Source organism: Podarcis gaigeae (genome assembly GCF_964106915.1).
Source record: "Podarcis gaigeae genome assembly, chromosome: 3".
NCBI classification, from domain to species: domain Eukaryota; kingdom Metazoa; phylum Chordata; class Lepidosauria; order Squamata; family Lacertidae; genus Podarcis; species Podarcis gaigeae.
Window position 1 is genome coordinate 24,017,252 of NC_139680.1, and position 25,429 is coordinate 24,042,680.

A 25,429-nucleotide genomic window follows, 5' to 3' on the forward strand; every position below is an offset into this window, starting at 1 on the left:
CTTTGAATTAAAACTGCTTTCTCCAGCTGTAGAGGGGGAGGAACAGCTTCTTCCAAAGAGAAAAACTGACACTCTCTCGCTCTCATGCACACCCTAGAGCATCTGTGTCACGAACTTTCCTCCTTGTCCTTCTTATTATTAATCTTATTATTATTTATACCCCGCCCATCTGGCTGGGTTTCCTCAGCCACTCTGGACAGCTTACAGCACATACCTGCCCCATCTCTGATGTCAGAAGTAGGACAGGTGAGCATGGTTTGTGAGAAATGGCCTCACAGACCAAACTGGGAGCCGTGTGGGCCAGAGGCATGAAGGGTAAGGCAACTGCCTCAGGCAGGTGGCCCTGGGAAGGGGGAATAATAATACTTCTCTTCTAATTTATACCCCGCCCATCTGGACATCTGAAGACAACTGAAGGCACCCCTGTATAGGGAAGGTTTTTTATGGTTTATGTTTTGTTATGTTTTTATATATGTTGGAAGCCACCCAGAGTGGCTGGGGCATAAATAATTATATTATTATTATTATTATTATTATTATTATTATTACAGAATAGGACATCCCTATTTTCATTGGAGAAATGTTGGCGGGTATGAGACAAGTAAGGTGAAGCGAGACAAGGCAAAGGAAGCCAGTGTGCCTGTTTGATGAGATGAGTTTTTCAGACTGAGGAGCTGACCTGGTGTGAGCATTTTATAAGCCCTGTGTTAGAAGGTGCTCTTGCTCAACAAACAACCTGCCTGGTTTTTCTGAAGAGTCCGAAGTGCTTGTGGTGCAAGAGTTAAGGCAAAGAAGTGTGGCTGTGTGCACATAGCCCACAGCTGATTGCAGAAGCCCTGCGCAGTTCAGTGTTTTGAAAAATCATTAAGGAATAGGTCTTATGATTAATGTCCTTGCTACTTCCACATACTTTTCTTTCAAAAAAAACCCCACACATCCAAACAATGCAAAAAGTGCTGCCCGGCATACTGGGTGGAAAACAAAGTATAAGTGCTTATTACAAATCTTCAACCTCCTGAAAACAGTGTTCCAGCAAGTACTAATTTCTCTGCTTCAGCAAAGGATTAAATGTCACCATAAATTCTTTCCCCTCTACCTGAAAGGATATGGCTGAAGCTTAGTTAGCTAAAACAGGCCAGCTAAAGGCATAGCCAAGATGAGTGTAATACAACTTGTGTAGGACAACTACAAGAATGCTGAATTTTGGCTATTTTGTATGCTATGTTGATCAGTTCCTTCAGCTGGCTGACTGAATCCAGTAACATTTTAATTTGTACTGTACAGATTCCTCTGGTTCAAGCTGGAACTGGGTTTGACCAATCAAGTTTTTTAATCCACCAAAATTGAATGGTATCTTAGAATTTCTCCCCTCACGCCTATTCCTGAATTTGGTATTCCTCTGTACTTTCAGTGCTTCCATTGAGAGCATGATATTGTATCAAATTGCTTTCTTACATCACACCCAATCCACTGTCATCCCCTAAAATTTGCCCCACCAGAGTTGTACAACAGCAACTTCTGAAGGGCTAAATCCTTGCCTTAAGTGGTCATATTGATGCTAATCACTAAACAAATGTAAGTGATTACTCACACAAAATATTTAATTTACATTGTGTTGTGCAGTGGTTCTCAGCTTGCATATTTATAAACTTGTTGCTCATCACTTGAGAATAAATGGTTTTTCTTCACTCAGAGATAATCTTCTTGTTGGTGGGAGGGGAGAAAGGCATGTCTTAAGGAACTGGTGCATGTAGTTAGTTCATGTTAGGAGACTTTGCCAAGTTCTGTTTTTGGCACCAGTGGTATACATAATCATCCAAAACTAAGTAAGAACATATTGGTTAGATCTATAGCAGCCAATGCCTAGGGGCAATAAAATATTTGAGGGAGCCAGCCCCCCCCAAAAAAAGTTGATGGGCATTCCGATTCAAATGGTGGGTGTGCACTGCATCATGTGATCGCTTACCTGGGCCCCCACAATATTTTATTCAAGTTGGCACTTCTGGTTAGAGCCAATATACTTCTAGTCTTTCCGAAACTAGACAGGATCTGCAAACTCAGACAAAATTTTGGAACTGAGCAGCTGCAAAGCTATTCTCTCCTGGTCACATATAAACTATTATAGTTTCAGAGTAGCACATGAACGAGTCCTATTTCAGGCCCTTAGGTTACAGCCACAAAACACATGAACAATCCCACAGAAATAAACACCTGCAAGTGGTAAAACATTCCCAGTATTGTGTTCAGCACAGCTACTTTGGTAATGAATACATAAAAAAAGAGTTTTTACCTCATTTTGTAGGGTGGGGGGGATAAAACCCAATCTGGAAATATAATTATCCTAGGAAGCTACCAAATGGCATAGGTGTCTCCTGATACTAGTTCCTAACTGCTTGCTGACCACACCATAAAGTGTAAAATTAAAGTGGCTATGGAGTGACTATGATTAAGCATAATTTGTTTTCTTCATTGTTAAGTCCATTGTCTGCATGCTACCAGCTGTGAAATTGTGCAATAAGCGATAATTAAACAGTGAAAGAGAGTAAACAGAACTAGTTAAGTGTAATTTGGTGCAGAGAGAAACACAAGGTGACTTTTAAAGTTTTTTTTTATTAGCACAAAGCAGAGGAGGAAACAAACAAACAACAACTGTGAAACTTATGGTTTAAATGAGTCCACGGTGATTGTAAAATACCACTAAAAATCAGCTTGCACTACAAAACAGCAATACTACTAAGAATAACTCAGAAGGTCATTTTTCAGCTTGTCTGGTTTATCTGAGGCTGCAGTCCTCAATGTGTTTACATTTCTGTAGCCCATTTCAGTTCCATTGGGGGTTTTACAAAAGCACCGAGGGTCACAGCCCAGATTGAGGAGTAAAGTTCGGTTCCCAAATTATATATAACTAATAAAAGTCTGATCTTCTTCTTGCCGTAAGCAGAGTTCCATCCTACAGATATAGCACCAATTTGCATATAAAGTTAATAACAGCTGCCCCTGCAATGGCTTTTTGTTGCCAGCCACATAACAGCTTCTATTCATAATGATGTAATTGCATCTGGGGATGGTACGGGTAGAGAACCGAGACTGTGATGCCCACCTCAAAAAGCTTAACTCTTCCTTGGACATTGCCAGTTATCTACTGCAGAAACACTATGGGGGGGGGGACGACCTACAGCTTCTCTCTAGCCTTTTGCCTGTCAAACACACCCCTTACAAATCTACTTCCTGCTGCCCTTATCATGCGTGGAAGATTAATGAGTTCCTTCTGGCGCTATTAGCCTTGTTTTGCCACCTGTGCCAGGTTTGACGTCGGGCAGGTCTTCGCCATGCTTGTACACACTGACGGTGACATCCACCATCTCGCCACCATACTTGTTCTTGACATTGATACTGTACTTTCCTGAGTCTTCTGATGCCACCCCCTTGATGACCAGACTGGCATACTTTCCTTGCTCCAGTTTGACTACATAGTGATCATTCAGTTCAAGTTCCTTGTCGTTCTTAAACCAGACTATCTCAGGGTCGGGGTTACCAAACACAGTGCAGGTCAGATTCAGGGTCTAAAACAAACAGGGAGGGAGCAGGGAAAGAATGTGAAATCCAGACTTTGGCATTGGCTTGCTAACTTAGATTTCTTGATCTCATAGCCTGATTGTCGCAAAACCTCACAAATCTCTGCCGCTGTGACAGTTTTCCAGCATACACTGGCATTATCCCAGCTCAGCACAAGACACAATGGGTTGTAACCAGTGCTTTTTTTCTTAAAAAAATGTTTAGAGGTACTCTCATTTTCCTACTCATATTGAAGTACTCCCCCTCAATGAGGCCAAACTTAGATTCACAAAATGTTTGGGGTATGCGTACCCCCTGCGTAGCCCCAGGGGGAAAAAGCAATGGTTGTAACCAATTGTATCTTGTCTGTCCCCTGTTCCTACTTCACAGAAGATTTTGTAAGTAACAAACTGTAAACTGTGTACAGCTGCTATTTTTTAAAGACTGATATTTATTTTAAAACTGCAAAGACAGTCACCCAAAGGCTGACTACAGACCCAATGCTACCACTACAGTCTCCAGTTTATAGAGATAGCCCAGGTAACCCTCTTAGACATAATTATGATGGGACTTAAAGGGACTGCCTGCTTCCCCCCCTTTTTTAATGGAAAAAGGGTGACGATGATTCTCACTGATTCCCACCCCCCTCTGTACAAAACCCCACCACATAAACCTGCTCCAGATAATTACGATACTGCAAGAGGTGATGCAGACAAATGGAAGAATTCTGAAAACTGCCTCCCTCCTTCTTCCATCCATCATCCACTGGAGAAAAGAACCTCCCTGCACAGGTAACAACCCAGATTGCTAACTTGGATCCTCTTCAAGGAGGGTCCTGCTTGCACTCAGGACCTTGGGGCCTCCATGACATCTGGAGGCAGGGCATAGCCCAGTTGTTGCTGGGGCGGTCCCACGATCGCCCCAGTTCCAGCACCCAATCAGGCTGTTGCAAGTTGGGGGAGGGGGAGGTTTTTATAAACTTTGCGCTGCTGAACACCAGCCCACCCACCCTCTTTGGTTTCTGTGCTTTGGCCTTGCTTGGGACTTCGGTTGGTCGCCTGTTTTGTGGTAAGGGCCTGGTAGGAATTTTGTCCACATGGCAGATTGACACTGGCCATTTGGTTTTCGCCTACTTCCCAGCAATCATCACAACTTTGTAAGGTTTGGCAGTTAGGCATTGAGTTAGTTGTGGTTGGGGGAGGTGAGGTGCAGCCATCACCTGCCCCTCCTTAAAAAAAAGGGTATTCTGCTAAAGAAATCTGGCGGTTCTGGATCTCGTCCGAAGTCCGCTTGAGGGGCTAGGGCCATGCCAGGACCACAGGAACCCCAGAGTGAGCTACAGCCAATTTGCATCGATGTAGCTCCCTCGTTTGGTTTACCCTTCCAGACCTCCTGCGGGGTGGGCAGGAGTCAGTTTTAGTTTGTCAGTGACTAAGCCAATACCGCTCACATTGTGGAATCAATAAAGTTATGGCCTAAATTTTGCCCATTAATCTTAAACAAAAAAATTGAGTCTGTGTGAATTTATTTCTAGGGGGTTACCTGAGGTCCTCGAAGCGCAATCCTAAAAAGCATGGCAATCCTGAAATGTTGCTTGCCTTGCTAGAAACACACCCAACCCCTTTGAAGGTGGTGAAGGGCTGCATCAATTTTCCTCTTTAAACACGGAGCTGGCAGCTCTGCTTCAGTGCCAATATGGGCGACACTCTAACGCCTCCAGCAGAGCACCCTTGCAGAATATTGTGTGGGATCAAGTGAGGGGGCTGCATATTTATAGGTGCATTTAAAATACAAATATAATGGTATTCTCTCACGAGGCTTTCTTAGTCTTTTTTTGTATCCAAACCATGACAGCCAAGCCACACAGCTTACCCTTACCTTGCCTTCCATTATTGTCACCACATCGGGCAAACCACCAAGCACTTTACCACGGTCTATGAAGAAAAAAGCAATCAAATTATATAATTATCCATGCATTTTGCCAATTGGAGAGTAGGCGCCTATAGGATGATCAAGGTGAGACAAATGCTAAAACAGTACCAGCAGCTACTTCTTGATTTTTAAGGAATATGCAAATATCAAATGTTTGCAGGCAACATTAGCCGGCAAGTGGATACTGAAGATTGTTAAAGGGTACAGCCCATTCTGTGTTGTCTTCACCCTCAATTTATTTCTTGCTTCCTCAGAGGTTTTCAATGTAGAAACTCTTAGGCGCTCCAAACTCTTAAAAAACAAAGACTGGGACACTATTTAAAAAATGGAGATAAGGAACAGCTAAGCTCTTAGCCCATTGCAATGCAAAGGGGTTTATTGTGATAGCGTCATGCACTTACTTTTAAACTAACATTAATACATCACCCAGTAACAAATGTCTCTGGACAGCTTACAGCAACTTGAATTACAGTGGTGCCTCGCAAGACGAAATTAATTCGTTCCGCAAGTCTTTTCGTCTTGCGAGTTTTTCGTCTTGCGAAGCACGGTTTCCCATAGGAATGCATTAAAAATCAATTAATGCGTTCCTATGGAAACCGCCTTCAGACCAGGTCCGGGGACAGTCTGTCCCCCGACCTCTTCTGAAGGCCGGTGGGGGGCGAAAGTCTTTGCTCCCCCCCCCCGCCTGCCTTCCCGGGACAGCGGAGACTTCTCCGCTGTCCCGGGGCAGTCTTAAAATGCTGGCGGGCATTTCCCCCCAGCATTTTAAAAGCCCCAGCCTTCCCCCAGCATTTTAAAAGCCCCTGGGACAGCGGAGACTTCCCGGGGCGATTTTAAAATGCTGGCGGGCAGCAGCGCTGCCGCCCGCCAGCATTTTAAGATCACCCCAGACAGCGGAGAAGTCCTCCGCTGTCCCGGGGTTTTTAAAATGCTGGTGGGCGGCAGCGAAGGCTTCTCCGCTCTCCCGGAAGGCAGGCAGGGGGGAGCAAAGACTTTTGCCCCCCGCCCGCCTTCAGAAGAGGTCCAGGACCTCTTCTGAAGGCCGGTGGGGGGCGAAAGTCTTTGCTCCCCCCCCCCGCCGCCTGCCTTCAAAAGCCATCCGGGATAGCGGGAAGCGCTTCCCTGCTATCCCGGACTGCTTTTAAAATGCTGGCGGTGGGGAGCAAAGCCTTTCGGCCCCCGCCGGCCTTCCTGGACCTCTTCTGAAGGCCGGAGGGGGGGAAAGGCTTTGCTCCCCACCGCTAGCATTTAAAAGAGGTCCCCGGAGATTTCCCTATGGGCTTTCTTCTTGCGAAGCAAGCCCATAGGGAAATTCGTTTTGCGAAGCGCCTCCAAAACGGAAAACCCTTTCGTCTAGCAGGTTTTTCGTCTTGCGAGGCCTTCGTCTTGCGGGGCACCACTGTAATTTTTGTTGAAACATTAAGTAATGCATGATTCCCAGCAGGGGCGCCGACTTATAAAAAATATTGGGGGGGCCCATACCGGGGTCCTGCCCCGGGAGGTTTTCTAAATTTTAGATGAAAATTAGTGAGTTTTAAAGTTTTTTTAAAAGTATTTTAGAGTCATATGATCAACATTAGAACCCCGAAAACTCGACTCTCTATAACTCCACACTCTGGGAAACTCGACAAGCCTGAAACACTTTTTGGCTTTGAAAAAAGAAAACATAAACACGCACGGTATTTTCGTAAAAAGCTAATTTAATTTACAGTAACAATTATGCTTATAGACTATTACAAAGCAGTGAATATATAGCTCTGAAAAGACTGAAATGATATTTAAATAAATCCTAAACTATCATTAAAAGAATAAAACATAAAATATTGCTGTCGCACAGTAATAGCACTTTGATTAATAAGTGAAATAGCTAATTTAAGCTTACTTTGAATAAGGCTGAGGGTTCATTAAATAAAAATAATATCTCAAAGTTAATGCTTTAATACAGTTAATAAAGTTAATACAGTATGCCTAATACTGTATGTAAATACTGTAATACTGTATGTAAATAACGGGCTTTAATTGGGTCTTACACCCTAAAAATATTTAAGTATTTGAAAATAACTAATACAGTACTATAGTAATATAGAAAGACAGTACTAAACTAGTACTAATATTTCGAAACTGAAAATTTAACATTCTGTATGTATTTAATTCTCTATTTTATAAAGATTTTTAATATCTGACAGTGAGTTTGGAGTAGTCCAATGCAAAAATCCTGAGGATCCATGTGGATCCGTGCTTTGTAACCACGTTTTTGCACCACTGTGACCCTAGGCAACAGTGGGTGCGTGATTTTTTTGGTGCAAGATGTAGCCATGGACATGCTATGTGATCTGATGGTGAATTTGGGGTGACCCAATGCAAAAATCCTGAGGATCCATGTGGATCCGTGCTTTGTAACCACGTTTTTGCACCATTGTGGCCCCAGGCCACAGTGGGTGCGTGTTTTTTTTTGGTGCAGGCTGTAGCCATGGACATGCTATGTTATCTGATGGTGAATTTGGGGTGACCCAGTGCAAAGATCCTGTGGATCCATGCTTTGTAACCACGTTTTTGCACCATTGCAACCCCAGGCAACAGTGGGTGCGTGATTTTTTTGGTACAGACTGTAGCCATGGACATGTAATGTGATCTGATGGTGAATTTGGAGTGACCCAATGCAAAAATCCTGAGGATCCATGTGGATCCGTGCTTTGTCACCACGTTTTAAATGGGGAGGGACGGAAAAACACAGAAGGGACAAGAAGCACAAGAGGGGTGTGCGGAGAAGCAGCTGGCTAAGAATGCAGGGAAGGAGTTTAACGGGGTGGGGGGGAGGAAAGGAAGGCAAAAGTCCCCCCCCAAGCCAGCCCCCCCCCTCTCTCTCTCCCACCTGCGAGTCCCTAGAGCACGGAGAGGAGGAGGTGGTGGGCTGAAGCCTGCACGCAGTGTGACTAGGAAAGAATTAGAAGGAAGGACTCGATCCTTTCCTTAACCCTCTGCTTGCCAGGAGGGCAGGGGATTCCCTGCTCTTTGTTGAGTTTGAGCAAACGCAGCAACAGAAGCGGGTGGGCAGTAAGACCCTGAGGCAGAATGCAGGAAAGCAGCAGCTTCCGCCTTCCCTCCGCCCGACCGCCCGATCTTATTTTTGCCTGATTTTTGCCTATTTTTGCCCCTGCGCTCCAGCGAGTCAGCTCCAGGGACCACACATTCGCTCAATAACACGCACAGACATTTCCCCTTACTTTTTAGGAGAAAAAATCTGCGTGTTATAGAGCGAAATTTACGGTAATAATTTTCTTAAATTATTGGGGGGGCAGAGCCCCCCCAAACGAATTTTTGAGGGGGCTCGGGCCCCCTCAGGCCCCATGGAGTCGGCGCCTATGATTCCCAGCATATCTAGGTAGGGCTGGGTGAGACTCCTTCCTGAAGTGCTGGACAGCTCCTGCTGCATTTCAGTGTCAACAATACTGAGAGAGACAGTTCATTGGACTGACTCTGCATAAGACAGCTTCCTATGCTCCCATAATCAGTATCTCCAGTTTTCTCCAAGTAATGCTCACTTCAAATTTCAACACACCTGGACACTTTGAAAATGGAAACATCCAGTTTCTTCTGGCTCAACAGCACCAGGTGGGTCTCTGCTAATATATACAGAGCTGGCCTAAAGAATTTCCTCTTTTTTTTTCTTTTTTTTTTGCTAGGAATGAATTTAAAAGCATGCCCACACAACCCTGTTTTATCTTATACTGAGCAGCATAATAATAATACATAAAATTATTAAGAGTTGACTAGGATATTATTTTCCTATTTTCGGTTTCAGTTTTACACTTCATTTTAATTTTTACCTATCCTGTTATTGTAACTGCACAGTTTAGCTGGACTCCGCATTCAGGGGCATTATCACTGACATAAATTTCACCTGTAAGCAGGGGCTGAAAAGGTGGATGAATCTAAAAAGGCAGGCAGTTGCTCTTTCTGCAGGGCATTTAAATAACTGAAGCAGACACCCCGAAATGTTATCACCCCAGGAGATTGCCTCGTTTGCATCTACGGATTTGGCAGGCTCTGCATATACAACCGAGAAAAACATTAGCTGACCATTTCAGGTAAAATGATTGTCCTGGGAAATAGGAAATGACTAGCGTCTGTCATCATAATGGTACAGAAATCATAGTGAAATATGTTGAAATAGGACACCTCCCTGGAAGCTATGATTTTAGGCTAAAAGTGGAAGTATATTACAGGCAAGTAATAAATAAGCATGCTTAGGGTCAGAGTACCTGACTGATTATCCATGCTGGTGAATAACGGGCAGCCCTTATGTATACTATCTATCACTCAGATTTCTTGCCATCATCAACATGAAATCTGTCATCCTTGGTTTCCAGTCTGCATTGCATATACTCACCCATAGTCTGTTCTCACTGTCAGCTCTGAAACCTAACTAACAATAGTTTCTTAAGTTGAGAGGATTAGGCTGGACACCCATTCTCTTCCACTTTTCTATTCCCACCTACCAACTCGCTTTCCAAGAATAGACAAACACAGGTTCTCCAGCTAAGACAGACCTGCTTGACAACCCTCCCCTCCCCCAACAGATAGCAAAAGCAGATGGTTTATCAAGTCTCGGGGGGGGGGGGTCATCGGGCATGTATTGTGGACTGTGCTAAGGTTGGTGGGTTACAAGTTTTCCACATCTTCTCTAAAACGGCAACTATCTATTTAGTTTGAAAGTGCACCTTCCTCTTAAAATGAACTGATGGAAAGCACCATTATGTATACCTTATTCCAGGCTTCCTCAACCTCGGCCCTCCAGATTTTTTGAGACTACAATTCCCATCATCCCTGACCACTGGTCCTGCTAGCTAGGAATCATGGAAGTTGTAGGCTAAAAACATCTGGAGGGCCGAGGTTGAGGAAGCCTGCCTTATTCCTTCACTTTTGTTGAGCTTTGTAAAGGTAAATAAAAGGAACAAGGTCTACCCAGCATTCACTAGGCTGCTAGATCCTGCTCTTTTATGATGATAATAAATAACATGCTTCCTCTGTACAGAATGTACTTACTCTTCTCAGCAAAAGCAGCTGCCCTAAAGTGGGGAAAGAAAACAGAAAACAGAATAATTAATATCACAATCATGTATATGTATATATACACAAACATTACTCTCCCACTTTTGGAAGAGTTCAAGGTGCTGCACATGGCTTTTCCTGGTCTCCCTTTTATCCCCACAACAGTCCTGTGACGTGGTATGGACTCGCTCAGGAGGTGGTGGACTCTCCTTCCTTGGAGATTTGTAAGCAGAATTTGGCTGGATATCTGCTGTGGATGCTGTAGTTGAAATATCTGCATGGTAGGGGGTTGGACTACAATTCTATGATTCTAAGTAGGTTAAGCTGAGAAATGGTGACTGGTCCAAAGTCACCCAGTGAGCTTCATGACTGAGTGGAGTTTTGAGCCCTGGTATCCTTGATAATTGAGTCCAACACTCTAATCATTATGTCACATGGACTCTCCATCGAAATAGGGTGTAAGAAACATCTTATGCCCTATTATGTTAGAATGACACTGGTAGCCAAAACAAAGTAATTGTCATGAGTTTAAAGGAAAACGGTATAAAGCTTACTTGAGTCTCTGGAATTCTGCATAAGCATCGTCAAACGCTGCAAAGAAACATTTTTGAGTATTATAAAGTTTGCCTTTTGAATCGGCACAAATGCTTTGATGCCTACTTGTGTTTCTTTTCTGTTCTCAACTTATAAAAGTGGTAGAGAAACATCAAATGAAATCTAAGAAGAGAGATCAAAGGCAGCCCTGATGAGAAGAGGCATAGCATGAACGAAGTTGGCAGTGTGCCTTGAAAACTGTTAGCACAAAATAAATACCCAATAATAAACAATGAACATTAATTCCCCAACTGCAAAATGGCCCCAAATTACAGTGCGATGAATCCAGTTGCATGCTTAAAGATGCCTACCTTGTCCAGATAAATCAATACTCCGCTTATAGGACTCCTTGCCATCAGACAGCTCAAAGGTGTACTTCCCTTTATCCTTTTCTGTGGGCTCACATATCTGCATCCAGGCAACTTCATCACTGCCTCCAATCCTCATCTTTTCACTAGAAGAAATCTTAGATTCCCTGGGGAAATGAACACAGGGAGTCTTCAAAATACACACACAGGTGGACTTTAGGCTTCTGTTTCTTGAGGAACAGTTCCTCTTGCTCTGTGACAAAGCCTTTTGAGGCCTGAAGAATTTTCAGAAGCAGGCTGAACATTGGCGTACAGAGGGATCAATAACAAATGTTCAAAAGGGGAGAAGCAATACAATTTTTTGCTGGCCATGGATTGAGTATGCCTTGGTTTAGCCATCAGACTGAAGATTATAAAAATAAGCATACTTGTAAGCTTGTTGACCAAGGGTTAGTGGGAGAGAAACTTGTTTTCTCATTCAATGGATTCATAATCAGCACCAGCTTCAAGAAATGCAAGACGGAATTTACAGGCTAACCTAAGCACTATCAGTTTCTTTGACATAAAATCATGCTCTGGATCTACAAGCCAGAGGACAATTCTGGGGTTAATTTCATCACATCTGGGAGATTCATTTTTGGATGATCTAGCCTCCACCTTGGTTTGGTTTGTTTTCTTCAAAGCCTATGACTCCTTCCTATTTCATTTTGAATTTATTTTATACTTATTTTTAGTCTATTCATATTTCAATTTAATAATCTACATGAAGCTTGAAGGATTATTTTTTTTTTAAGGAAGAACATCTGTCACCCAGAGAGGGTTCTATTACTTCTGCTATTTATCATTTATAGTGCTTTCAAGATGTGCATTGCATTTTCAGAGTGAAATAAGAGACATATGCAAAGAGACAGGGTGGGGAGGAATGCCAGCAAGGGGAAGGGGAAAGACAAGGAGAAAGACAAGCAAAAGCAGATTAGATCAGCCAAAGGTTTGTGAGCAGCTCATTGGTGCAGCTCACTTTTGGCTTTGTGGGCAAAAGGTACCAGGTTCAATCAATCTCAGGTCAGGCTGAGAAAGACTCCACTTTTTAAATCCTGGAGAGCCACCAGCCATGAGTGCAAAGACAAGAACAACCTAGAGGGTCACGACTCAGTGTATGTCAGTCCTATGTTCATGTTTGAAAGATGGGCTTTCAGGCACAACAGGGCAGCATGGAAAAAAGCACAACTGACGTTGCTAGAAGTGTACAACCTGAATAAAATTCTAAACTTCAACCTGAGGTGTTCAAGGCTGTGCCAGTGGTAAAATTTCATTATTTATCTGGGTCGCTGCTCCATTTTGATTTTTAAATGTGTTGTTGTTGTTTAGTCGTTTAGTCGTGTCCGACTCTTCGTGACCCCATGGACCAGAGAACGCCAGGCACCTCTGTCCTCCACTGCCTCCCGCAGTTTGGTCAAACTCATGCTGGTAACCTCGAAAACACTATCCAACCATCTCGTCCTCTGCCGTCCCCTTCTCCTTGTGCCCTCCATCTTTCCCAACATCAGGGTCTTCTCCAGGGAGTCTTCTCTTCTCATGAGGTGGCCAAAGTACTGGAGCCTCAGCTTCACAATCTGTCCTTCCAGTGAGCACTCAGGGTTGATTTCCTTCAGTATGGAGAGGTTTGATCTTCTTGCAGTCCATGGGACTCTCAAGAGTCTCCTCCAGCACCAGAATTCAAAAGCATCAATTCTTCGGCGATCAGCCTTCTTTATGGTCCAGCTCTCACTTCCATACATCACTACTGGGAAAACCATAGCTTTAACTATACGAACCTTTGTTGGCAAGGTGATGTCTCTACTTCTCAAGATGCTGTCTAGGCCTGTCATTGCCCTTCTCCCAAGAAGCAGGCGTCTTTTAATTTCATGGCTGCTGTCACCATCTGCAGTGATCATTGAGCCCAAGAAAGTAAAATCTCTCACTACCTCCATTTCTTCCCCTTCTATTTGCCAGCAGGTGATGGAACCAGTGGCCATGATCTTCGTTTTTTTGATGTTGAGCTTCAGACCATATTTTGCGCTCTCCTCTTTCACCCTCATTAAAAGGTTCTTTAATTCCTCCTCACTTTCTGCCATCAAGGTTGTGTCATCTGCATATCTGAGGTTGTTGATATTTCTTCCGGCAATCTTAATTCCGGCTAGGGATTCATCCAGCCCAGCCTTTCGCATGATGAATTCTGCATATAAGTTAAATAAGCAGGGAGACAAAATACAGCCTTGACGTATTCCTTTCCCAATTTTGAACCAATCAGTTGTTCCATATCCAGTTCTAACTGTAGCTTCTTGTCCCACATAGAGATTCCTCAGGAGACAGATGAGGTGATCTGGCACTCCCATTTCTTTAAGAACTTGCCATAGTTTGCCGTGGTCAACACAGTCAAAGGCTTTTGCATAGTCAATGAAGCAGAAGTAGATGTCTTTCTGGAACTCTCTAGCTTTCTCCATAATCCAGCGCATGTTTGCAATTTGGTCTCTGGTTCCTCTGCCTCTTCTAAATCCAGCTTGCACTTCTGGGAGTTCTCGGTCCACATACTGCTTGAGCCTTCCTTGTAGAATTTTAAGCATAACCTTGCTAGCGTGTGAAATGAGTGCAATTGTGCGGTAGTTGGAGCATTCTTTGGCACTGCCCTTCTTTGGGATTGGGATGTAGACTGATCTTCTCCAATCTTCTGGCCACTGCTGAGTTTTCCAAACTTGCTGGCATATTGAGTGTAGCACCTTAACAGCATCATCTTTTAAAATTTTAAATAGTTCAGCTGGAATACCATCACTTCCACTGGCCTTGTTATTTGCAGTGCTTTCTAAGGCCCATTTGACTTCACTTTCCAGGATGTCTGGCTCAAGGTCAGCAACCACACTACCTGGGGTATACGAGACATCCATTTCTTTCTGGTATAATTCCTCTGTGTATTCTTGCCACCTCTTCTTGATGTCTTCTGCTTCTGTTAGGTCCTTTCCACTTTTGTCCTTTATTATGGAAATCTTTGTACGAAATGTTCCTTTCATATCTCCAATTTTCTTGAACAGATCTCTGGTTCTTCCCATTCTGTTGCTTTCCTCTATTTCTTTGCATTGCTCGTTTAAGAAGGTCTTCTTGTCTCTCCTTGATATTCTTTGGAAATCTGCATTCAATTTCCTGTATCTTTCACCATCTCCCTCGCATTTTGCTTGCCTTCTCTCCCCCGCTATTTGTAAGGCCTCATTGGACAGCCACTTTGCTTTCTTGCATTTCCTTTTCATTGGGATGGTTTTCGTTGCTGCCTCCTCTATAATGTTACGAGCCTCCATCCATAGTTCTTCAGGCATTCTGTCCACCAAATCTAAATCCTTAAACCTGTTCCTCACTTCCACTGTGTATTCATAAGGGATTTGACTTAGATTGTATCTTACCAGCCCAGTGGTTTTTCCTACTTTCTTCAGTTTAAGCTTGAATTTTGCTATAAGAAGCTGATGATCTGAGCCACAGTCAGCTCCAGGTCTTGTTTTTGCTGACTGTATAGAGCTTCTCCATCTTTGGCTGCAGAGAATATAATCAATCTGATTTCGATGCTGCCCATCTGGTGATGTCCATGTGTAGAGTCTTGTGCAGTCCTTCAAACTTAAATGTGCAGTCCTTCAAACTGTATTTTATATGCTTGACATTCTAGGACCAAGCAATGGATGATACTACTGAGTGAGGGATAGGGAAAAGGTAAAGGAAAACACTTGGCCGTTTGTGTGCAACCTCTACTACACATGATTAGGTTTCCTGGGATCGTGATTTTAGCCTGTAAATAGGAATATCAAGTTCTGGATATTTTGCTCCATCATTAGGAAGGTGGGGAGATATTTGCTCCCCTATAAGCTTAAGAGCATTTAGTGAGACCATTTTCCAAATTTCCTCACCTGTTGAGGTTAGGCAGGTAGCAACTGCAGGGCTCTGCTCTCATACTGCAGGTTCAAATTCAATTGTGTATTTTCTGTGGTGGCACCTTATTTGTAGAGTTTCCCCAAACCCCACCTATACAACCAGGTAAGTGTTGATTTATTTGCTCAAGCATTATATTTCAACATGTTGTCTTATCACTTCAGATTTGAAAACGCAATCAGACTGCTTTTGTTGTTGCTATGCTATCTTATTTAGCCCTCTTGTTGTTTGGTTTTATCTCACTAGTTTATCTTATAAGCAATTTTTACAGCTTTTTTTTTCTTTTTAATCATAAGCAGTTTCAAAAAAAAATGGATAAGGTCAGATACTCAGCAAATGACTTATATGTGCTGCAGCCTTTTGGTTCTTTAGAGCTGTTGGTGATACTGACCAAAGGAATAGAAACTAACAATTCAGGGTGAGCACAGACATATTGGTTTGCAAACAATCATTGGCTCACAGGCGCATTGGAAATCTAATCTAGGCTTTGAAACGATGCATCCAGTGCTCAGATTATTATTTTTTAATCCAGCTATTTCCATCCAGAAAATGGCTAAACCTCAATGGCTAAAATATTGATACCTCCAATTTAGATTCTCATCGATCAGCTAAAAAAACCCAAGTCCAAACAGAAATGATTTGGCCTAATGATGACAAAGGCCTAATACGAAAAGATTGAAATATCATTACTTAGCTTTTGCTTTGCTATCCTAGATTCAGCTCACTCGACCAAACAAGTCTCTAGATGGGAATTCAGATTCCCTGCAGTGCAATGAGTGGATGATTGCATGCTGGCTTTACGATTTGTTTTATGCTCCCTGCGATGCAAAGTGTTGGGATGATTCAGGGCGGGCTGGGGATTTGCATGCAATGCTGCCAGCTGTGCTGATGACAGCATGGAAACCAAAAATTGGCTCATTTCTTATGAAAAAAGTTGTCGCCTGAATTTTTCATTTTCTACTTTTTTTAAAAAAAGAAGGAACATTGAAGATTTGCATCTCTCCACCCCACCCCCAATATTAGTATCAATATCAAAATGTTAATTTGTTTAGTCTCTGAATACCAGGCAAAAATCACCCAGTACAGTCATACCTCAGCTCTCAAATGCCTTGGGAGTAAAACGTTCCTGCTCCTGAACGATTGGAAACCGGAAGTGAGTATTCCGGTTTTTGAACTTGCTTTGGAAGCTGAATGTCCAGCGCTGCTTCCGCTATTGTTTCCAGCACACCTATGCAATTGGAAACCAATTGGAAGCCGCCCCTTGGTTTCTGAACTTTTCGGAAGTCGAACGGACTTCCAGAATGGATTCCGTTCCACTTCCAAGGTACATCTGTATTCAAGGCTTGGCTGTTACTTACTTGTGAAACCAACTTGCTTTCATTTCCTCTGTGTAGTACTTCAAGAAACACTGTAGTCTTATGCCTTCTGGAGTACAGTGGATCTTCAGTTCAGAAGCAGATTTACCTACAGGGATAAAACATTATTCAGATCCAGTGGTTGGGTTTTAGAATCTCAAATCATGATCTAAGAAAAAACTCCAACAACCAGACATTCTTAAGATAATTCATTCTACCTACAGACTTTCAGTAAATATATAGTGAATCAACAGATCTCCAGGACCACTCCTCTTAAAGGGCTGCCATGAAGCAAGGTTAATATAATGATGCTTAAGAAGAGAATTGGTTGGTTTTTTTAAATTCTCACATGTTTAATTATACATTAAAAAACCATACTCACAATAAATTAAAATTGCTATTACTATTATGTCATCTATGTATGTTGTTTCATTGTATGAAATGCCAGAAATATGGAGATTGTTGACATTTACTGAAAAGTCTTAAAAGGCCAGAAGGAAATACCAGAAATTATGACCTACCAATAAATCTCAAAGTCAGGTCAGTGCCATCAGTAAATGACCAAATATTACCCACATTTCCAAAATTAACATGATTAAGCATGGTGAAGTGTCAAAACCAAGTCTCTGAACTCAAACATTTTCATCATTCTTGGAATTTACCAATAAATATCAACATTCACTAAGTTTCTGGTGCTTACTCTGTAAACCATAATTTTCCGTACGCTGTAATATTTTAGCCCAAAGTGCAATATTTATATTAATATATTCAATATATTACAGAATTCAATGTTATTTAGATTTTAATGATGATTTTAAAAAAAAATTCTTCTGAGTTGGATCATACTGTGACCATAAACACACTTATAGAAGAGTAACTTCTTATCACAAAGCTAACAAACTGCATTGCCCAAAGCCTCTTTGATAAATGACACAAAAACAAGCATGTGGTAAAAAAAAAAATGCCTTCCTGTTTAATAATGCCTATTAAAGTCAAAAACCTATTCAGAATGTTAACTACACCATAGAAGGGAATAAGGCTCTTTTGAGATTTCCTGTTTTCAGCGACAACAGGTTATCTCAGTTTCTGAAAATTTTAATATATTTTTGAAATGAAGTGGAAATAACATTTACTCACCACTGACTCGACTCAATCCCAGGATCATATCTTCATATACTGAGGAGAGGAAGGAGGAAACAATGGATTGTTAGCATGGGAAATACAGATATGTAGTACTGTATTCACATGAGAAAGCTTTACACAGATAAACAATGATAGTGTGATAATTATTTCAGAAGGGCTTGTGCTTGGTTATTTTGACTTTATGTTCTTGCATTTAACAATCTTGGTCTCCATATCGCTGCACACATAGCTTTGGCTAAGTCCAAATTAGACCAGTTCAGTGGGCCAACCTGCCAAATATCCCTCAGTTGTCCTCATGAGCTGGAGTCTTGCAACCAGTTTCGCAGCTGATGGGGACAACCTCTGTGTATCTGGCAGGCTGTCCAGAAAGAGCCTTCAGGAGGGGTCAGCAATGGAGTGCAGGTCAAACATACACAGCCCCAAACTCCACCCTCATGCAGTTGTTGCCAGATGTTTGAGGGCACCTAAAGTAGGCTTCTGTAAACAGCTCAAACAGCCACCTCATGTGGCTATTTTTTGAGTGTTTTCCAGAGGGAGGAACTGACATTAATTAAAGGACAATATGTGCATGTATTTGGCAGTAAAAAATAAATAAATCTGAGGGAATGAGTTACTCCAAGAATCATACAGCAGCAATCAGAGGTTTGTGAGGCTTGAGCTGTATGGGATGAGGTGGATGACCTGCATGACTTTAGAAGGAGCAGAAAACATGCAGTTATAAATGTTTCAGAACTTCTCACAACCTCCATGCCAGAGGAGCCTCCATCCCAGAGGTGATATAATTATTTCCTTTATTCCCTGTGGTTTGGAATAACAAATAACCATGCATGACCAAATGCAGGGGGAAATAGAGCTTTACCTTGTCCTGATACATCAATAGCAGACATATCTTGACCTCGGTCATCTGACAGTGTTGCCTTATATTCACCCTGGTCCTTTTTAGACAGCTAGAAATAAAATACGACACAGGGATTGTGTGACTTATATTAATGAAAGTCACTTAAATACTTGCTGCATTTTCTATATCAGAAAGGAAATCTACTTTGAACTTTGTCTGAACAGAAATGACATGAGAGGCAGATGCAGTGAGAGCATCGTTAATGAGATAATTATCGCATTAATACTTTTGCATGTACTGCTTAATTAATTAAGCTGCCTACCAAGCTTAACATCATTTTCAGTCCAGTACAAACCAATGTAAGGTTAAAGGAAGTATTCATTTTGACAGAAAGAGATGAAGCAAGTTGGTTTAACATACTACCATATAGGTGATTAAAGATTGCCTTCTCACTTTTGGTTTATATCTATGTGAGATACAGTCAAAACCAAATACATTTAGGCAGTGGTGACTACCTTGAAAATATGCAACAGAGACCGCACCACAGGCACAGCTACTTGGGAGTAAATCTCATGGAAATCAATGTGATGTGCAGCAAAATCCTTTGCCTGTTACTCTGAAGTAAGTCCCTCTGAGTCCAGTGGGCTTTACTCCTAGATACATGGAATTGCAGCATTACTTCTGACTAAATATGTAGTCAAACAAATGTTCTTCAAGTCCATTGATTTCAGTGAAAGAGAGTATTTGAATAATAATAACCTGCACAAAGCTAAATTTCCCTCGCTAGCAGGAAACACAAATAAAAAGCACACACAAGAATGGGAGTTCCCATTGTTGAAGCAGCCAGCAAGTACAAATCTCAATAATCTTGAATTTAGGAAGGAGGAATCTATTTAATGCGTCACCCAGAAATCATTGCACCATACCTTTGGAATAGTCAAACAGACAACCTCTTTCTGCAGGTCAGGCACCTCTTCAACATCAAATCCAGCACCATCTTTGTACCACTTGAAAAAGGTCTCTTTCTTGGTATTTGCCACCTGAACAAGGACAACAAAATCAATGAAGTATAATATGCTGCTAACAAGCTGTGCCTTGATGGTTTGTTTGGCTCTCGAGTCACAACATTTTTGAAGGTCCACCTGCCCTCATATTAGTCTACCCTAGCATTAAGACCTTCCTTGAAGGCCCTGCCCACATTTTGAGGTGCAAAATGGAGAAAGGCTTCGTCCGTGGTAGCCCCCTGTTTTGGAATGCAATTTGATTAATCAGGGGTGCGTACTTAACAACTTCCATTCTGTTCTCGTTATTCACTGGATTTTGATCTTCATATTGCTTTAAAATATTGCTAGCTGCCTCAAGAGAAGATCCGCATAAACATTCCAGTAATTATAGACTCATCTCATAACGTGGCACATAGTTTCTACTGGAACCAATCAGAAAAAGTAGCAAAGCATTTGGAGTGACTTAAGACTATGATTTGGACTGTGATTTGGACTTGAGACTAGTATTTGGAAACAATGTATTTTGAAACCAATGGGATTGAATGCCTTTTCACATGATAGCAGTTGGGGAAAACAGCTACCCACATGGTAGGCCAGAGATCACAGGGTGCTACTTGCACTGAGCCAATGGTCTATCTGACTGCACACTGGTTCTCCAGAGTTTCAGACAAGAGTTTTCCCCAACCCTACCTGCCTGGAGATGCCATGAATTGGCCCTGGGACCTTTTGCATGCACAAAGCATGTGCTTAACTGCTGAGCTTCAGGTCTTCTGCTTTTTTCATATATCTTCTGGCCTGCAACTTTCTGTGTTTTCTGAAGGAAGCCAGGATCCATCAGAAATAAGTATGCAGCACTTTCTTGGATCTGTTGCCAAAGTGCCTGTGGGAGCTGCTACCCAAATTGGTTCATCTGGACTCATAAAGAAACCAATGTTGCAATTCTGCCAAATGTTTCACTCTTGGTGACCAATGACTGCGCTAGAGCTGGGTTGAAGGTCTTCTTCTACAGCATAGAGTGCCCTGCGGGAGGCAGGAGCACAAGGAAGCTTCCTGAAAGCAGCCCTTTTGAAGTGCTAGTGGAAATTCAGCTCAGCAGAATGGCAAGAGAGAAACAGTGTGTTGTTTTATGCTTGGAATATAGCTGTGTATTGGCTGACATGAAATATTGCTGGATGAGCGAGTTTAAATGGTAACTTGAAAGAAGCAATTTTAGAAAGAGGTTTTTTTAAAAAAAAAAAAAAAGAACAGAAGATGATTACTTTCCAGAGACACTGTTCTGTGCTGCTGAACAGGTCTGTCCATCATGGAGCCACTGTTGCTTCTGTAGCTGTAGTTTTTGTCACATTCGTCTAACAAGGATCACAGCAATACCAAAACTAAAAGCAGATATGGCAAAATTAGGTTTCCTGGCCCATAATGATTTTAGCAATGTGCCTGTGGAGTCTCTGGAAGAAATGCACACAGAGGCAAACTACTCTCCACGTGGAGCCCAAAAACAGCAAACAGTGAAATATAAACTACTTTTGAAATTGAGCGAATATCCCAAAGCAATTTGTAGCAGGGCATGGAGTTGTACTAGTGAAAGAAGTCAGAAATCACAGTAGCACTCAGGATATTTGTATCTCAGGCACTGTAAGATTTATAAAGATGTTGGTTCCTTAATATGGTTTGGTACAGAACCCCTCTCCTGTCAGTCACTAAATGGCCGTTCTGATGAATGAATGGATCCTATTTCGGAGTTATACCACCATTCTATGTTTGGGTTGGACAGGAGAGGGTTAATGGGGCTGGAATGAGAGCAAAAGTTATTTGCTAGTCCCATGGCAGATGCATTTTTTCATTAAGGCAACTGTCAGTGATGTGTTTCCCTGGGAACTAATTGTTAGGCTTCTTCTAAACAGGACAAAAGCAGGCCTCCCATCATGCAACAAAAGATGGTGTAACCTAGGTGTCTGTGTGTAATAATAAACAATAGATTGCAGTTTGAACCAGAGAAGAAACAGCATCCAAAGAGAAAAAACTGAAAGCTGAGTTTCGGCTCTGTAAACTAGCAACATTTGAGAGTGCTGACTCTTTCTCTAGAAATCTGAGTGCGGTTGGCTGTTTTGAGTGTGCCTCCACTGTGCCTCGACCTATGTGCAAGCTGAAGACTTGTAACTAAACACAAATACTACAAAACACCAAAAGTCTTCAGTGATTTCCTTTCCAAAGAAACTGAACCTAAGTAAGCACAATGCCCCTTCCACTCCTCGCCACTTGGTGAGACACCATGTTTCTGAGTTTAACTCACGGGTAGGGAGACAAAAGCAATAGCTGGGGAATGGGGTACTGGAAAAAGTTGAGCCACGGGCATTATATGTCACTCATTGTTCTACACAAGACACAGAGAATGATCAAAAGCCGGTGGTAAATGGCTTGGTTGTCAATGAGGAACTCAGCTTCAATGCATTTTGGGTACACCCTCCTTCCCCCACCCCACCCCAGCACACTGACTCCAGAAAATCCCCATGATTCAAAATTGTTGCTTGAATTCGTTGGCCTCTGTTTAGATTGATCTATGAGAGACTTGCGCTGACTGTAGGTAGTAAGAGAATGGAAACAAATATCTTCCTCATTCTGCTTGGCCTTTGGGTGAACTGTACCACCTTGAACACATCCCGATTCTGCATCCTTGCAATCCCAAGACACTGAGGCACTGTTGCCATCAGTGGCTATATTAGCACTAATTGGCTTCATGGTCAGAGCCTTCTAGCTCTTCATATGCACATAGTACTCTATTTACATGCCCTAAGCTTTTGTACTGCAAATGCTTGCAGTTATACCCCATGAGGAAGGGTGCCATTTTATTAAAAGGAAACAAAATATGACAGCTCACCTTACAGAGCAGCAGCACTTCGCATTCTTCTGAAATTTCCCAATACAAAAACTCCAGAAAATGAGGACCTTAAAAAAAAGGAAAAGATAAACATACCATATACTGTCGCTTCTATTGTTTTAGAGAAGGAACAAACTTGGAGAGAAACACAGAACTAAATCACATGACAAGCAGTTGTCTCTGAGAGACCTTTACCCTTTTGGTCAGTGCACCAATACATAGATAGTCATGTAAGGTGAGAGAGATGCTCAAGTCCAGGGAGGATCTGTGAGTACAGCTAAGTGCCCCTGGTGCACTTATGAGCACGATTGTGGGATTTGCAATGACTCTGTGCTGCTCATATACAAGTTGGCAAATGTGTTTACCAACATATAATGCATGCAAAGCAGGAACAAGGCTCTGTAATATCAATTTATGGTTTGCATAAGTAGTTAGGATGGCGTCCACCTTTTGAGTGTTTGCCACTTGATCGTTGCAGCACCAATAGGCAACGTCAGCAAACCTCATTATTGGAGCGCTCATATCTAATTCCCTCAAAAGCTATGCTTTTCAACAGACTCACCCGGCACATTCAGCAGAAAATCATTAAGTGCTGAGCAATCAAGGTTTACGAAAACTAATGTATGCCTATGTCTGATAGTAGCTACAAGTGAGGTAAAGAGGGCTGAAGCAGGAGTTCAACAAATGCATAAGGACAGGCATGAGTAAGTATATTATAATGGAACCAAGAGGGGGAGTGGAAGGAAGTCAACCAAAAAACATTATGGTTTAATCTGGTTATGACTTTTTTTTCTGTACAGTGGTACCTCGGGTTAAGAGTTCTGAGGGTCCATTCTTAACCTGAGATACCACTTTAGCTAATGCGGCCTCCCGCTGCTGCCACGCCGCCGCCACACAAGTTCTGTTCTCATCCTGAAGCAAAGTTCTTAACCCAAAGTACTATTTCTGGCTTAGCGCCGTCTGTAACCTGAAGCATCTGTAAGCCAAGGTACCACTGTATTTATTTATTTTTGTCATTTTTGGAAATGTTTATACACACACACACACACAGAACTGGACCCAAGCCTGCTCTGAACTTCATCCTGGCACCATTCTTCCCTTCCATGGGCAACATGCTATGTTTTGCCCCATGAGGAGAAATGGGAAGTGCTGCTCTGCCCTGCCACCCGCTGCTGCTGCTGCCGCCCACTCCACCCCTGCCATGTGCTCTGCCACTTCCACCACTGGCGGAGAAGCATCATCATCATCAGTGCCAATTTCAGGTGAGATCTCACCCAAAACTGACATGATCTTGTCCCAAGCCGGCATCAGTGGTGGTGGCGCTTCTCTGTTGCTGGCAGAGGCAATGGGGCAGCAAGGTTTCTGTGGGGGTGCTATGTGGGTGACTTCTTCCACTTGAGGCAGTGGCCTCACCCTGTCTAATGCCTGGGTCAGCTCTGCTCCCTCCCATTCGCTGCCGCAGTCATCTTCTTCCCTTTCTCATCTATCAGGCAGAAGCAATGGAGAAACCTCTCCGGTCGGATCTCCTTTGGGCTGAAGAAAATTGCCTTAGCAGCCCCCCAAACACCCTGGTTCCTTGACACTATTACCCTAAAAAGGAGAGTACAAAATTGCTTTGGAAAGAAAACTCCAAATCTATTGCACCTCAATTATGTATACTGCAAACTAATTTTTAGGGTTTTTACAGAGGGGAGGAGTACATTCCAACTATCTTGGAAGCAGGGCATGGTGACGTTGTGCGTGATAACAGTCTGCATGGAAACAAAATTACAGCTGCACAAAGTACTGTATTAGCATTTTTGGCATCCAGTGATGTCAGCGAGAATTAAGTGAGAACATTGTTCTCAGGGAATGTTCCCTTCCATCACACAAGAAAAACAAAGCTTGCCTAATTGTTCCCACCTTACCTTGTTTCCTCAGGAACTCCCTTCTCTGAAACTCGGCTTCAGCCAATACATCCTTGAACGCTAAAGAAATAAAAATAAAAAATAGGTGAGAGAAAACAGAGTGAGTTGCTTACTTGCTAGGGTATTCAGAAATGCTTAAATTCCATTGTAACCTAGCCTTCCCCAATCTGGTGAGCGGTTGGATTAGATCACAGATGGAGAAACTCTAACCACTCAGATATGGACACCAGCTCCCATCAGCCTCAGCCAGCATGGGCAGTGATTGGGGGTGATGGGAATTGTAGCCCAAAATGTCTGGCGAGTACCAGGTTTGGGAAGGCCGCTGTAAGCGAAGGCAAATCGGTCGGGGAACATACCATCGCCAATAAGAACTAATGAAGATTGGTTCTTGGCTTTCCCATCGTGAATCTGCACTGTGTAGGTTCCTTCATTTTCAATAGTGAAGCGGTCCATAAGCATCTCAATGATACCAGTCGAATGGTCACATTTGATCTTATGCGTCTGAAAACAAGGTAGGTCAAAGAGATTATCTATGGGAATTATGAGGCTGGGCTGGAAGGGGAGAGGTGGGTGAGGCAACAGGGCTGCTCTGCCTGGTTCTCCCTGCAAAATGGGCCTGCTGCCAAACGTTTGGGAAGTTGAAAGGTGTTCCAGGGGCCGGGAAGGGTCAGGGTGGAGCCAGCCTGGGATTTGCTAGATCCCCAGTTGGGTTCACTGCCATTGTATAGCAGTGTTGGCCCTGTACAGAAGCCGACTGTCCCCTGCCCACCATCCACTACAGCCTCTGTGAACAGCAGGACTGCAGACGCAGTTGTGGTCTTGACATTCTGCAAAGCCCTGGTGGCAGGGGAGGGCATTTGCATTGCACCTTAAATATCTGAATATTATTGGCCAAAGGGTTTTATTCCCACATAAGGACAA

At 42.7% G+C, this 25,429-nt stretch overlaps 1 protein-coding gene across 3 annotated transcripts in view; it reads right to left on the reverse strand.

Moving 5' to 3' along the window:
* Nucleotides 1-2,594: 2,594 nt before the first annotated feature.
* Nucleotides 2,595-25,429, reverse strand: part of MYOM2 (myomesin 2) — an 88,603-nt gene continuing 65,768 nt past the window's right edge. For 2 of the 3 annotated variants that reach the window (XM_083729911.1, XM_083729912.1), the window contains exons 26-37: nucleotides 24,865-25,009; nucleotides 24,509-24,568; nucleotides 22,602-22,669; nucleotides 19,649-19,762; nucleotides 18,744-18,831; nucleotides 17,879-17,917; nucleotides 16,745-16,850; nucleotides 11,445-11,608; nucleotides 11,094-11,130; nucleotides 10,534-10,556; nucleotides 5,434-5,489; nucleotides 2,595-3,563 (exon numbers count right to left, since the gene is read on the reverse strand). In XM_083729911.1, the coding sequence (XP_083586037.1) occupies nucleotides 3,255-3,563; nucleotides 5,434-5,489; nucleotides 10,534-10,556; nucleotides 11,094-11,130; nucleotides 11,445-11,608; nucleotides 16,745-16,850; nucleotides 17,879-17,917; nucleotides 18,744-18,831; nucleotides 19,649-19,762; nucleotides 22,602-22,669; nucleotides 24,509-24,568; nucleotides 24,865-25,009 (1,209 nt within the window). In that variant the 3' untranslated portion in view covers nucleotides 2,595-3,254. Of the gene's footprint in view, nucleotides 3,564-5,433; nucleotides 5,966-8,831; nucleotides 10,557-11,093; nucleotides 11,131-11,444; nucleotides 11,609-16,744; nucleotides 16,851-17,878; nucleotides 17,918-18,743; nucleotides 18,832-19,648; nucleotides 19,763-22,601; nucleotides 22,670-24,508; nucleotides 24,569-24,864; nucleotides 25,010-25,429 lie in introns of all 3 variants that reach the window. The other variant, XR_014561901.1, reaches the window with a different exon arrangement.